The sequence below is a fragment of the Mesocricetus auratus genome, unplaced genomic scaffold (assembly GCF_017639785.1).
Source record: "Mesocricetus auratus isolate SY011 unplaced genomic scaffold, BCM_Maur_2.0 Super-Scaffold_15014, whole genome shotgun sequence".
In the NCBI taxonomy this organism is placed as follows: domain Eukaryota; kingdom Metazoa; phylum Chordata; class Mammalia; order Rodentia; family Cricetidae; genus Mesocricetus; species Mesocricetus auratus.
In genome coordinates this window covers 84,055,910-84,070,612 of record NW_024429186.1, presented here as the reverse complement: position 1 = coordinate 84,070,612, position 14,703 = coordinate 84,055,910, and the positions used below count along the sequence as shown (strand labels likewise).

The 14,703-nt window shown below is 48.8% G+C and overlaps 1 protein-coding gene across 19 annotated transcripts in view; it reads left to right on the top strand.

Annotated features, from left to right (window-relative positions):
* Atxn7l1 (ataxin 7 like 1) overlaps positions 1 to 11,515 on the top strand; it is a 225,631-nt gene extending 214,116 nt beyond the window's left edge. For 12 of the 19 annotated variants that reach the window (XM_040743280.1, XM_021230725.2, XM_040743278.1 and 9 more), the window contains 4 exons: positions 737 to 1,042; positions 3,398 to 4,337; positions 7,017 to 7,091; positions 8,171 to 11,515. In XM_040743280.1, the coding sequence (XP_040599214.1) occupies positions 737 to 1,042; positions 3,398 to 4,337; positions 7,017 to 7,091; positions 8,171 to 8,212 (1,363 nt within the window). In that variant the 3' untranslated portion in view covers positions 8,213 to 11,515. Of the gene's footprint in view, positions 1 to 736; positions 1,043 to 3,397; positions 4,636 to 7,016; positions 7,092 to 8,170 lie in introns of those variants that run through there. The other 7 variants (XM_021230731.2, XM_040743282.1, XM_040743277.1 and 4 more) reach the window with 5 other exon arrangements.
* Positions 11,516 to 14,703: the final 3,188 nt, after the last annotated feature.

The following is a 14,703-nucleotide window of genomic DNA, read 5'->3' as shown; positions in this document are numbered from 1 at the left end:
ATACTTTACACCATTTCCAATATACTTACACCTTACAGGGGACTTATAGAAAAGGGAGAAACGGAGAATGCTCCTCAGAAGGAGCAGTAGCCTGGACCCTCTCAACCCTGACAAATAAGAAGCTACATTTTGATCACTTAGCTAACCACCGAGTGTCCCTACCCTGCGCTCCTCCTAAGGAGTTTAGCTGTATACTCCAATAAAAGAATGGGTCATGCCAGACTAAGGACCCATAACAGGTGAGACCCTGAGCCTGCCCAGTGAAGCCCAGGGGAGGCAACAGAGCATCCAGAGAAAGAGGAATCCGAACCCACAGCTTGCTCCTCCGGGGCAGCTCTGCCAGTTTATCCCCTTTGCACACACAGACCCTAGCCCAACCCTTCCCCCCAGGGGTCTTAGGACAGAGGCTGTTATCACCTAGGAAAGGGCCACTAGAGACGCTTACCACGTCTTCCCCGTGAGTGGCTGCCTGCTTGTCTGCAGGGCATCATTGGTTTCTGTTTGTATGCATTTAAACCACGGAGAGTCCTGATAGGGTTATGTAGTTCTTGGCTATTTGATGACCTGGCCTTATGCTTTACCTTCCAAACATGGCGGCCAGCCCCAGTAACCTCCCAGCTGCCTGGCCTGCTGCGTTACACAAGTGTGAGTCCCGGCACGCGGAAGGCATGTGTTGGTCTGTATCTCGCTCGCTGGTGCTCTGTCAGCTCAAGCTTCATATTCCTTTCCTCCTCAGGCACAGAAGCCCGAGCCACAGGGCATCAGGTCCCTCCCCTCTGTTCAGGACTTGCCTAACCAATCTGCTGTCACTGAGCAACATTGGGGCTGCCTGGGTGTCAACTCTGGAGAGCGTAGCACCCCGCTGCCCTCTCAGCCTCGCTGCCCAAACTCCAGGCCCTGGCGGGCCCGAACCTGGAGGGATGGCAGCCAATGAGGGCATGGAAGACATTAGGAAGAGAAGGAACGGCCAAGACTCTTTTTTCTTTAACAAGCATTTAAGTCTTCATCAGGAGGCGCCAGCACAGTGCTCGCTTTCAGCCAGGTCAGCATCTGATCTCCATGGCAGCTGGTAGGGGAGGATGGGAGCCATCAGGGATCTATTCACAGCTCTGGGCTTTTATACAGGACACCTTATAGGCCAGCGTGCCAAGTCAGGCAGCCCAGCAAAGGTGAAACCTGCTGCCATTGGGCACCTGGGAAACACAGAAACTTATTAGCACAAGGGGAAAGGCTTGCAGGGATAACCCCACCTCCCACTTCTCCTCTACCACTGAGGGCTGGAGAGGAGAGGAAAGAAAGGTCTAGAAAACATACCAGAAGTAGCAGTCATTCCAATCTTGAGCAGGGGCCAAGTAAGATTTAGGACCGCAATTCTGCCTGTCTGCACAATTTGAAGTATGTGTACTGTTTAATGAGAAAAATATAAATTGGGACATTAAGATGTACCTCATTCAAGGTCCCGAAATGAAGTCCCACCTGCTTAAGTAAATTAACTATCTGGTACTTGTAAATTAACCTTATTACAGTCCAGAGTTAAACATCTACCCCTGTGTCTGTTTCTCTGAATTTAGCTGGTGATAACATAGCGGTGGGAGCACCTGCAGTAGCACAGTAGGGTAACAAAGACAGCAAGAACATTGCCAGTGCCTCCAAGAATGTGTCTGTGCCCTGTCAGGAAAGGGTTATGCAGGACCAGACCGTTCTAAGGATGCATGCAGACCTCCATGGGAATCCCTGCCCCGCATGCGTAGTCCCTGACAATGCAGTTGTGTTGCTGCTGAGATCATCTGCTTTCCCATCACTGCCCCTTCATCCATCTGTGCACACACTCATCCATTCATCGCAGCAAGTATCTATCTGTGCAGCATCTTGTTCAGGGCCAACAGGAGCTCTGATGTCCCGTGGGCTTCAGAGTTCTCAGACGCCATCATGGCTGATGTAGGTTTGGCAACACTTTCGTATTTGATCTCCTTGGTCTGACAGTTTCAAAGACACTGTTTCTGTACTCAAGGATGCCACTGGACTCCACCCTCGAGGTGGAAGCCACAGGCTCTACTGCAAGTGGCAGACAAGTCATCTTCAGAGGGGAATGTCAGTAGAGGGTAACTTCTCAGCTGGAGCGGGCCTGCAGAGGAGAAGGGATGGTCCGTTTGCCCTGTGAGAGAAAGAGCTTACCTCAGAGAAGGGAGACTCCTGAGAACATACACTGGGGGGAACAAACAGAGAGCTCTGCAAAAAACAAGGAAGCATTTTCTGGCTCCTAACGTCCCTTACTTCTTTCAAAATTAGGAGCAGGCTGTGATCTCATAACTGCTGTACCCACATCTCCTGGTCCCAAGGGTAGCACAGCATGGACCAGAAATAGAGCCATTTTCAAGAGAAGTCAAAAGGCAGAGGGTTTTATGGCTACGTGCTCTCACAGATCTATAACCCCACACTCAGAAGGCCAAGGAAGGAAGACCACAAACTCAGGACCAACTGGGACTGCATAGTGAGACTCTGTCTAAAAAAAAGTATGCAGAGGCCTTAAGAATGGCACCCTGCCTAGTGCTGGCGTTGGTCTATGCACTTTGCCCTCGGGAACCATCCCCATCAGTTTCAAGAAAGCCATGGCTCTCTGAACCCCCGTTCACATGCTGGTCTTCTGCCCACATTCTGCACCTAAATTCCTGGTCCCCCCGGGACACATGGGTCCAGGACTCTAACCTTTCCTCAGGGGACTTGTTGAAGGGCAGCTCTGTGCCAACCCCACTGAAACAGAGTGAGGGAGAGAGGTATGAACAACTTGATACTATCATTCTCCAAGATGGCTTTCCATGGCCACCACAATCCAGTAGCCGTGAGCCACTGTGGAAATGCCTCTCTACAGAGTAGCCAGAGGCATTGGGTAGCAAACACAACAGGATGCTGACAAGTGGGAAGATGGCTCTTTTCGTTTTCTTCAGAATATCTCCAGCCGAAAGCAGCATGGGAAAGAAGGTGGAAGAGGTTGCAGTAAGCAGAGGGGACATGTCCAGGTGGCCAAGGCCTTTTTTCTTGTTGAAAACCACTTTCATCACAGCTAGCGGTGTGTGAAGTGGGGGAGACTACTTAGGGTATTTACAGTCTTAATAGCATTTGCCTTTTCCTCATGAGCCAGACCAGCCAGTCTTCAGTGGCTAAACATTGAGAACAGGCTCCCCAGGGTGAGAATAGGTGCAATGTTGTCGTGTTGCTTTAGTGGGCAGCATAGGAAAGGACCATCCTTCACCTCTCACCATCCTCCAAGGCTTCATTCTCCATAGTCTGGTCCTCCTGGGTGTCCTCTGTAGCTCTGCTGATCACAGCTCACCAGGTCTCCCAAGCGGTGCCAAGCCAATGTCTCACTGTGTCTCTCTGGCTCTTCTCTCGTGTTTAGGAAGATCCCTCCTGCGGCAGACAGCCCCATGCCCTCGCCAGCAGCCCACATCGCCACCCCTGTCCCGGCATCTGTTTTGCAGCCTTTCAGCACCCCAGGGGCTGTGTATCTTCCTTCAGCTCCCATCGGCTCGAGACTCACGTCTTCTTACATAATGACATCAGCCATGCTCTCCGATGCAGCTTTCGTGGCATCGCCAGACCCACGCGTCCTCATGTCCCACGCCACAGCTTTCCCCCACGTGGCCGCAACCCTCAGCATCATGGACTCAACCTTCAAGGCCCCATCCGCTGTGTCCCCAATTCCAGCTGTCATTCCTTCTTCATCCCACAAGCCATCCAAAACCAAAACCAGCAAATCCTCAAAAGTCAAAGACCCGTCAGCTCGTACCGACGAATCTCCAAGTAACAAAAAGAGGAAGCCGCAGTCTTCGACTTCCTCCTCCTTACCCTTGCAGGCTTCCTTCTCATCTCCCTTGTCAGGGCCCCACAAAAAGAACTGCGTTCTGAATGCCAGTTCCTCCTTGAACTCCCATCAGGCAGCCCCTCCCTTTAACAGTCTGTCCGTGCACAACTCAAATAACGGGTTGAGCCCCCTCAGTGCCAAGCTGGAGCCCTCAGGACGGACCTTGCTGCCCAGCAGCCCCATGGACATAGTGAGACAGGTGGGCGCTGTGGGTGGCAGCAGTGGCTCCTGTCCCCTCGCCGTGCCCTCGCTTGCACTCCATGCAGGGGACCTCTCTCTGGCCTCACACAACGCTGTGTCTTCTCTGCCCCTGTCTTTTGACAAATCAGAAGGAAAAAAGCGTAAGAGCTCAAGTCCCAGTAGCAAAGCCTGTAAGATCACTAAAATGCCTGGTATGAATAGTGTCCACAAAAAGAACCCGCCCAGCCTTCTTGCACCCGTGCCCGATCCCGTTAACAGCACCACCTCTCGGCAGGTAAGGGAACTCCTGGTACTGCCTTCATCGGCTCTGGGGGGCAGGGGGAGCTGCAGGTGACACCAGCAAGGCTCTATTCCCAGGTTCCCCGTAGGCAATGCTCCCCTCGGTTCTGAGAGTTGTTGGTAAGACCCTCACTTTACTGGTCCCTATGCTAAGCACTTTACAGTAATCACTTTCTTTAGCTCTCGCATGGACCCAGCACAGGGGCCCAAAGCGGTCATCACGGGACGCTGTGAGTTCCTTCGTTCCTTTTGTCTGTTCTGAGGACAACTTCATTAAAGAGTTTTGTTGCTAAGAAGTTTGATCTGATCTGTTGGAGGCCCTGCAGGATGAGCCTGAGGCCCAGGCTGGTTAAGTGATATCAGGTCCCACCTGGAGAGTGACAGCCTGAGCGCCCTGCTTCTGCTTCCTGGTGATTGTCCTCACCTCATCAAGCTGCCTTGACCCTTAGCAAAACTGCCCCTTTCCCCCATAGCAAAAGAAGTGCTCAGTGCCAGGTCACCCACAAGAGTGTGCACTGGGAGATGTGGGCAGCCTGAGAACAGCCGGATGTTTCCTGAGAGTCTGTTTCCATTCCCCAAATCCAGGCTGTCTCCTCAGGCTGGAGAGCTGCTGATACAGTCCTCTCCTACTCTGGGCCCACCAGAAGGGAGCTCGGAGCTGAGGGAAGGACCCCAGGTTCCTCACCCTTCTCTGAGTGGGCTTTGAGAGCCGCCCTTCTGGAAGGGTAGCCCAGGTTTATCACCAGGGAACTACCAGATCAGACCCCAAGGGCAGCCCCATTGAGGGGTGGGGACTCTGGAGAGACAGGAGGTGTATGAAGGTAGTGCTTCTCTGCCTTTCTGATGACACAGTTCCTCACGTTGTAGTGACCCCCAACCATAAAATGATTTCTGTTGATACTTCATAATTAATTTTGCTGCTTTTATGAATCATAATGTGAATATCTGATATGCAGGGTGTCTGGTCTGCATCCCCCCTGAAAGGGTTGTTCAGCTCCCATAAGGAGTCGTGACCCACAGGTTGAGAACCACCACCTTAATGTTTTGTGTCCCCATATATGACACTTAGCAGAGCCCCAAGAAGAGCCTCCTGAGGGGATTCACAGGCATACACACTAGCAAGGGCCAGACAGCTGCAGCCTTGGCCAAGGTGAGATGGGTCCAATGTCACGGGTCATGCTCACCCTCCGCTCCCTACCCAGACCCCAGACTGCTAGCTGGTGTCGTCTGCAGACTCAAAGGAGGCACACGCAGCTTCTTCTACTGGACCGTACACCGACAGATACCCTGGGGGTGAACAGGCTGGGAGTAAGACCACCCAGTCCGCGTTCCCCATGGGCAGGTAGGCGGGGCCGCCCCACTGGCTCTCGAGCCTCTGCTGCAGCAGCAAGGCCATTGCTGCCCTCATTTCAGATAAAGCTCTGCATGTCACTGATGGTCCATGTCCCCAGACACTGAGATCTGAGAACCCAATACCTAACCTGTTAGCAACCTGTTTTATCACGCACGAGGCAAACAAGATGGAGGGAGGTTAGAGGGGTTTCCCAAAGTCACACAGCAGATGAATAGTGGGGAGAGATTGAAACCCAGGAGTTGACTCTGGGCTCTCGTCCTTCTGCTCAAGCCTGAAGTGCCTGTGTATTGAGTGCTGGCCTGTTGGCTCTCAGACTAAGCCGCCCACAGTGTGCACCAGGACAGTCTTGATAGCTGCCTGCAGGCCAGGCTGCACCCAACCCCCCAACAAAGTGATAGTTCAATGCTTGTCACCAGGCCACTGAGAAAAGGCTTTGGCTGGAGTCACCACAGGAAAGCTCAAGAAACCTAAGCTGAGAGCCAGGTATGGCAGCCATGTGTAATCCCAGCACTGGGAAGATGTGGGCAGGAAGTTCAGAGGTTCAAGGTTACCCTCAGCTACAAAGTGAATTCCAGGCCAACCAGAGCTGCATGAGGTCCTGTTTCAAAAGAAATCCAAAATGAAACTGTGCCTTACTGAGAGCTTGTAGGTCCTCTTAATTGTATCTGGGAAGTAAGAGGCCAAAAAAATTCCACCAAGGTATTAAATTGGACACAGCAGTGCTGTGAGGGAAAGGTCTGTGCCTCCATACAAACGGGGAATGAAGACCAGGATGGAGCTGTTTGGAGGCCGGGGGCAAGAGCTGCTTTTGCAAATGAGTTGGAACCATGGGACTGAATCCTGGCATCAACTTTCCCCAGAGCCCACCCCGCCAGGGTCAAGGACAGTCCCACAGAGAAGCAGTACCCAGGGGCACAGTACCCGCCCCCTTCTTCCTGCGCATGCTAGGGCAGCCCAGCTAGATAAACTGGTTTCTGAAGAACAAGAGATTGAATGCTGGATCTCTTAGCCAGACAGACCTGCTGCTTTATCTGCAGCAGCCCAAGGAGCCAGGGCTGAAAACAAGGTGGCCTGCACCTGTCCGAGGTGCATGGGCTTGTGAGCCCTTGAGCTAGAGTGACGACTGAGTTGCTCCCACAGTTGTTTTTTCTCTATGGGAGGACATTTTCCTGCCATGTAAGTTGGGAGCATCCACCCTGAGTAGTCAAGGGAGTAAGGCATGTAGTCGTGCCCTGGTCCTCTGCCCTGACAACATACAGCGTCAGAGGATCCTTCCCTAGCCGCCTCTGTGTCTGAATGGGGGTTCATGGTGTCTTTCAGGTTGGAAAAAATAGCAGCCTAGCTTTGTCACAGTCCAGTCCTTCAAGCATATCCAGCCCAGGACACAGCCGACAGGTAAGTTTCCACATAGAGCTGACACCAGGCCCATAAGACTGCACTGGGGTCAGAGCCTGGTTCAAGTCTCCCTCCATTGGAGCTGATAATCTGGCTTCCAACCATGGACCTTCTAGTTCTTAGCTGTGGGCCCTCGAGCAATTTATTTCTCCTCCTCCATTTCTTTCTCTATGCAATGGGAACCATGACGGAACCTAGGGCCCATGACCTCTGTGAGGACTAAATTAGTTGATTCATGTAAAGTATCTGAAAAATAGCAAGAACATTCTGTGGCACATAGCACAGTCGAGTGTTCGTATAATGACTGTTATTACCACCGCTGTGATGTCTGAACATTACTTCTTTAGGTGTCCGTTTTTTGCTTTGTTAGCTGGCTGCCTCCTAAGGGCATCATGAGAGTGAAATTAAGGAGGCAGAGGGGCGTTGCTAGTGTCCGCCACTGCCTTTCCCGAGACCATGGGTGAGCTGTCGTTCCTGCTCGGTGTGCGGTTCCACAGTGGGAACATTCAGGAAGACTTGCCGTGGTCTTGATTCCCTTGAAGGAGTGAGAGTAATCAACATGTAAGCCAGCAGTCAGTGACTTTCTCCGAAGGAGTATGTGCACACGTCTGCGGAAAGGCAGGGAAGCAATTATGCCTCTTAGAGGGAGAAGAAAATACAAACAGCGTGTGGCAACCCTGTGAGGGACAAAGTTTACTCAGCTAAATGAAGATGGCCTCACCAAGAAGATTAGTCTGTGCACCCCAAATCTCCAAGCCTCTCGGTTTTAACCCAGGGCTATAGGCCTTCATCAGGTGTCTAACTGTATCATTTATGCTATGGAGGGGAAAATGAAGCGATAGAAATGGGCGTCCCAGCGCTCTGTCCAGGAGAGACCCCATGAAGCCCACTGCACTTGTCCCATGCTTCCCTTTGGCCTTGGACTCCTTCATGGCTGCCCTCTTAGTTACAAAGCTCAGCTGCTCTTAGCAGTGCAGGTAGTGTTTCCTTTCTTCCTGTCACAGAGGAGGACATGGAGGCTCCCCCCGGATTCTCATGAATCACCTTGAATGAGACGAGTTTTTCTTTTTTTTTCCTAGAAGAACACAAGCAGAATGGGCAGGATCAGGACTCTTCCCTAACAAGATGGTGAAGCCACTTCAAACCAGTCCCTGCTGACATCCTCCCCAGGAGACGGAGTCAGGGCAAGGGAGGCACTGGCCTGTGTGGGGAGTGTTTCCAGGACGCTGCTGTGGCTTTGCCTTTCTTCTTTTTTTCACATGGATTTTTAGTTGCTTTTGTTGTTGTTTGTTTGTTTTGTTTTTTAAAAAAACGGCAAAAGAACCTGAATTTGAGATTTACAGAAAACAGTATTTCCTCTCTATTTTTCGTTTATCATGTCGTATACATTCTTCCATATTTGGAGCTACTCCCCTTGCTCCTGATGCTGCTAGTGCTCCTGCGAACAGAGGCTGCAGACTGGGTTCCGGTTCCGGTTCCGGTTCCAGGTTGGCATGCACAGAAGCTCTTGAACGTTAGTGCTTGCAGAGCTCATTCTCTCCTTCCCTACCCTTCCTACCCACCTGTCAGTCACTGTGCTCCAGTGGCCATCAGAGGCTCTGGCTCCCACCGGCCGGCCGCGCTGGACCACACGCTGGGAGTTGCATTGCAGGGCAGAGGGGGTTTCTTCAACTGGTTTCTGCAGTTCTTTTTGTCCAGAGCCAAATGCCAGCCACTAACGTGAGGACAGTGGCCCTTTAATGATGCGGTTTACTCAGTGCCAAGGCCCAGCTGTGCAGAAAAGATACACTGGTCAGGTACAAGGGCAGAAGAGACCTGAGAGGAAGGGAAGACGGTGGGAACCCGATGGCTGTGGATGATTGTGCCGGTCAGAGCCTGTTTGGAACAGACTCTGAAGAGCACTTCCCTGGTCACACTGCAGTTTCCTAAAGCGGGGTCAGCCAGAGACAGAAAGCCCATAAGACCTAGGAAAGCCACCTCATGAGGTAACACAGAGGCCGTAGCTCCCGAAAGTTCTGTAGATATCAGGAAGGGTCCGGGGCCAGAAAGGGTCCTCTAGAGAAAAGTCCGCATGGAGTTTTTTGTGTCAAACCCCTTGAGGGAATAAGAAACACCACTGATCGCACAGCTACACCTTAGGCAAGTCTGCTCTTGGTCCTCAGGTGCCCTAACTCAGACAGACAGCCCAGAGCTCTGGTAACCGCAAGCACAGGCGTGGGCGGGGACGCTCTGGAGCACCAAGGCTCGTAAGCTGTTCATGTTGGAGTTTGAAAGAAACAGCCGAAAGAGAATTCACAGCCCAGAACAGGTGTCTGCGCTTTGACCGGCCGGACGCCCGCACCATCCTGAGATCAGGATGCTAGTTTTGCAGCTGGGCACACCCCTTCTCCCTCCCCAAAGATCTCCTTCCCATCCCTTTTCTCCCAACCCAAAGATGAGACTACTGCTAAATTTCGCCACAGAACTGGAGTCTGCAAAGGAGTTATTTCCGTCGATGGAATTGCACTGACAGTGTTTCTTACAGGATTCTTAAACTTTGAAATATAAAAATGAAGTTTTGTTTTAAAGTCAGGAGTTGTTGTTAGTTACCAGGACATTGGTTGGGTTATTTCATTTTTCTTTCTCCAGTGTTAAAAGTGCACTTATATGATGGTTAATTTATGTCTGGGGTAGGAAGGACTGCAAATTTAAGGGGTGATTGTTAATTTTTTGTTGGGGGGGATATTTTTTTTAAGGTTAAGGCAGATTTTAAAACTTATAAATGTTTAAGAAATTATAAACAAGGTTAGAGCCTTTGAAAAAAGTTTAGAAGATATTCTTAAAGTAAATTTTTATAGTGTTAATTTTGTAATAATTTATGTTTTACTATATTACAGAGCTAACTGACCAGAATAGTTTCAAAAACAATATGAAACTTAGGAAAGTTTAAGCAATGTTTATATTTTTAAAATGTTCTTTGAATTATGTTTTTATTGTACATTTCTTCAGACTCAAAAGGTGTGTACATACCTTTGTTATTTTTGCACAGTTTTTGTCTTGTTCAGTTTTAGATGTCTGTTGGTTTATATATATATATAAATACATAATTTATTTTGAGTTGTAAAACTTGCAGGATTAAAAACAAAACAAGTCTCAGCAACAAAATAAGCCTCCGGCCCATAAACTCTTCTATTCAAAGAGGGAAAGCAGAGGTTGAAACGGTTGCCTCTGAGAAATAGCGTCTTCGTAGAGACAGAGGGAGCAAACCGGCTTCAGGTCGGTCCGATCTGTGTCTTGCATCCAAAGCTGGGATAAAGAGGCTCTCCACCCAATGCTGCTTACTCTCTTGAGAGACCGCTTTGACCAAAAGGTGAGGACAGTTCCAGAAAACTGAGCAAAAAGGGAAAGCCCACGGTATTTCTTCCTTCACAGTCATCCCCAGGTTTACGCTCTAATGTATTAAATGCTTGTAGCTAGGGAAAAAACAATGGAATGCAAAGAAAAGATTTCATTTGTGTTTGTTCCCATAGAATTCAACCCCTACAGCACCAGGAGAGTAGCGTCTCCGGGTCTTTCTGTTCCCCATAACCCACTCAGCCTTCTGTCTCGGCCCCTTGGCTGCTCACACCCCGTCTGCCTGAGGAGCTCCTGACGTGTCTCAGCCTCAGCGGCCTGGATGTTAGGCATAACGCAATGCATAGACCTGTCAGCCATATAAAATTTAAAAATCACAAAATCGAGTTGGATAACTTGTATGCCTTCTTTTGTATCCATGTACCAACTGTAAATAACGCTGATAACCTTTGTAGAAAATAGTTTATACAGCGTATTCTATTATTGCTGATTCTCAGTGAACTCTTGTTTAAAAAAAAAAGGAAATTTTCTATTTACACCTTATATTTTGTTATGCTGTCAGCCCATGGCACTTTAACAAGACTCTGTGGGTTTTATGTAGCCGGTCAGTCATGGGGTAAATTAAATAACTATTGTTGCACAGACAAGAATTTGCACCTGTTCATTTGTCCTTTCCTACTAACCAGTTTTAGAAGCTTTTCCAGAAGAATTTTGAAGAGCGCATGTCCAATCATACTCAACAAAGGCCACACTCGTAGAGTGGGTTTCTTTTCTATGATCCATATTTTGTAACACTAAGTATTTTCCTCCTTTGTCCCGCACCTTTATGAATTAGCACTATCAGATAGAATCCATTCCATGCCTGTGATGATGTCAGCAAATAGATGTCTGAAGTAGGTGTAAATAGTAAACTCTATGGCTTACAGTTTCTAAATGAAAGAACGAAAACGTTATCTGTTGATACCACTGTGGTTCAGCACCAGGTCTGGAAGTATTTATTCTCCACTGAACGATTGTATTTTTTGTTGTTGTTTTTGCTTTTCTTTTGTAACATGGCTTTGTAAATAAAATAATTTATATGTTTGTAAAAACAAAGTCTTCTGGCTTTTATAAACTCGTTTTCCTTGTGAATGGAGGCATTCTCACTAAAAGAGCCCTTCCGGGAGGACACCCATGGCAAGATGTGATGGAGTAGAAGATGTCGAATTCACTGAGCAAATATTTACAGAACCACCTCTGTGCCTGTCCCTGAGCTATCCTCTTCTTTCTCCAACAAGAAATAGACAGAAGCCCAGCTATTTTCTAGAGGAAGCTCAGTTGGAGCTGCAATAACATATGATCCAGTGTGTAATCACAGACTGCAGCAGATGCTGTGGTGGGAAGGACTGAGCTACGTGGGGGAGAAAATGACTCCAGAAGCTGGTATAACATGAAGGAGTTCTTCATGCTGGGAGTTCTCTATGAAGAAAAGGTAGAAGGCAGAAGTTACTGAGGCAGGAAAAGCAAGTCTCTGGTTGGTGGATCAGAGGCAGGGAGAGAAGACAAGGTCACACAAAAGCTCGCACAACTGTGCTTTAAAGGCCTCTGGGTAGGGATTTGGACCATCTGCTCCACTAAGGTAGTGCAGTGACTGCTGTCCATCACATCCTGTAGAAGCCACTGTAAGAGACCAAAAGAGAAGCCAGACCTAGAGGCGCACGCCTTTAATCTCAGCACTCAGGAGGCAGACGCAGGAGGATCTCTGTGAGTTCCAGGACAGCGTGAACTCCACAGACCCTGTCTCAGGTGTGAGGGGTGGCCTGTGGTCCCAGGATAACGATGATAACTGTAAATAGAAACGATGGGTTGGGCTTTCTGAGCCAAAGAAGGCTTTAGCAGAGAAAGTGTGTTTGGCACAGATATCTCTTCTTCAGAGGTAAAGTCCCGAGGCAGAAAGGCTATTGTTATGGCTACAGGAGTGGTATCTCCTGACCATCAGAAATTACAATTTCTTCCTGCTCTCCGCATAAGCAGTCTGAGGTACTCTCTCAAGGTGGGTCAGTGTTTACCTAGTGCTGAAGACCACATGCAAATAAGAGGCTTAAATCTGCATATTCACTTTAACACATCCTTGAAACTACCCAGGCCATCCCAGGTATGCCTATCCAGAAAGCTGCCAACTGTGCAAAAGACAGCACTTTACAGAAATGTTCCATGGCTACCACCCTGGAGTCAGTAGGTAAGGACAGGACCCCAAAGAATGTGCTGAGGACTTTTTACAGGGTGGGGGTTAAGACATGGTTTCACGTGGCCCAGGTTAGCCTCAAACCTCGGAGCACCTTGAACTCCTGGCTCTGCTGCCTCCAGCACTCAAGTGCTGCTAACTAACTCCCACCTCCCAAGTCGATGCTTCCGCTAAGCTGGGCCGAGGGCCTTGGTTGTGTGGATTTCATCCTGTGTGTGTGCATTTATATGGGTGTGTGTGGTGGGGGGGTGGTATGTGTGTGGTGTGTGTTTTATGTGGTGTGTGTGTGTGTGGTATGTAAAGTGGTATGTATGTGTGTATGTGGGGGGGGTGGTATGTGTGTGGTGTGTGTTTTGTGTGGTATGTGGTATGTGCATGTATGTGTGTGGTGTGTGTGTGGCATGTACATGGTATGTGGTGTGTGTGTGTGTGTGTGTGTGGTGTGTGTTTGTGTGGTGTGTGTGTGTGTATGTGTGTGTGGTGTGTGTTTTATGTGGTGTGTGTTTGTGTGGTGTGTGTGGTGTGTGTTTTATGTGGTGTGTTTGTGTGGTGTGTGTGTGGCATGTACATGGTATGTGGTGTGTGTGTGTGGTGTGTGTGTGTGTGTATGTGTGTGTGTGTGTGTGTTGTGTGTGTGTGTGTGGTGTGTGTTTTATGTGGTGTGTGTTTGTGTGTGTGTGTGGTGTGTGTTTTGTGTGGTGTGTGTGTGTGTGTTTTATGTGGTGTGTGTTTGTGTGTGTGTGTGTGTGTGTGTGTGTGTGTGTGTGTGTGTGGTGTGTGTGTGTGTGTGTGTGTGTGTGTGTGTGTGTGTGTGTGTGTATGTGTGTGTGTGTGTGTGTGTGTGTGTGTGGTGTGTGTTTTATGTGGTGTGTTTGTGTGGTGTGTGTGGTGTGTGTTTTATGTGGTGTGTGTGTGTGGTGTGTGTGAGGGGGATGTGGGTAGGCCAGTGGCTGACATTGATTCTGTCTTTCCCAGCTGTCCCTTCACCTTATGTTTGGAGATAGTCTCTTACTGAATCTGGAGCTCACTGCTTAGTTAGAGTTACTGGCCAACAATCCCCAGGGATCTTCCTGCTTATCTCCCAGCATGTACCACTGACCATGGCTGCTTAGGTGGGTGCAGATGAGCTTCAGGTCTTTACACTTGTGTGGCAAGCACTTTCCTCCTGAACCACCTTCTGATCCTCTCCATGACCTCTGACCTTATGCATGTTCATATAAGTACACATACATGTACAAAACAGAACTTTAAAAACACTGAATTTATTCCCGGTACACTTTGGTTTCTTTGGTTTTGTTGGTGACATCTTTACCTTCCTGTATCTTCTTCCTCTGACTTAGGGACAAAACGTTCTTTTTCAGTGGGCAGTATCCCACTGTGTAGGGAAGCTCATTTGGGTTAATCTGAGCAGGAGTGCTGCCAGCCATGCCCATCGTCAGTCTTCTGTTCAATAGACTCGGAATCTACATCTGGACCCACCCTTCACCCTGCCAAAGTGGCAGTGAATTTATGAATGTCTTTTCCTTTAGCACTGCAGCATTCATTCCTAAAAGTGTGACCTAAATTCAAGAAGATCTCTATTTTGTAGTAACTAAGACTGTTGAAAAGTAGTCAAGAGGAAGGAGTCACCATGTGATGCCAGGAGGAGAGGGCGCAAGTCTGTCGTTCTCGGTAAAATATGACCCTATAAAAGTATATATTAGTAATTATGGGTTAATAATTAAGTCAGAGCCAGCCATTAAGAAACCATAACAAATGGGCAACAGCTTATTATAGTGTCTTGTGTGTTATTTGGGGACTGAGACATCGGCGGGACCCAGGCAGCTGGAGGGAAGACTACACGTTACAGAATGTATTCAAAAATTGCATCCCAGGCTCACATGTAACCTTTGTGTCCTTTGAAATACGGGCAGCACAGACTTCAGCACTTTGGGGGCATGGTGATGCATGCTTGCCACTGTGATGACTCAAATGACTTGACAGAAGAGTGACTAGAATCTCAGACCTGGGAAGGGCTTGATGATGAGACACAGAGAAAGCAAATCCAATAGAAAC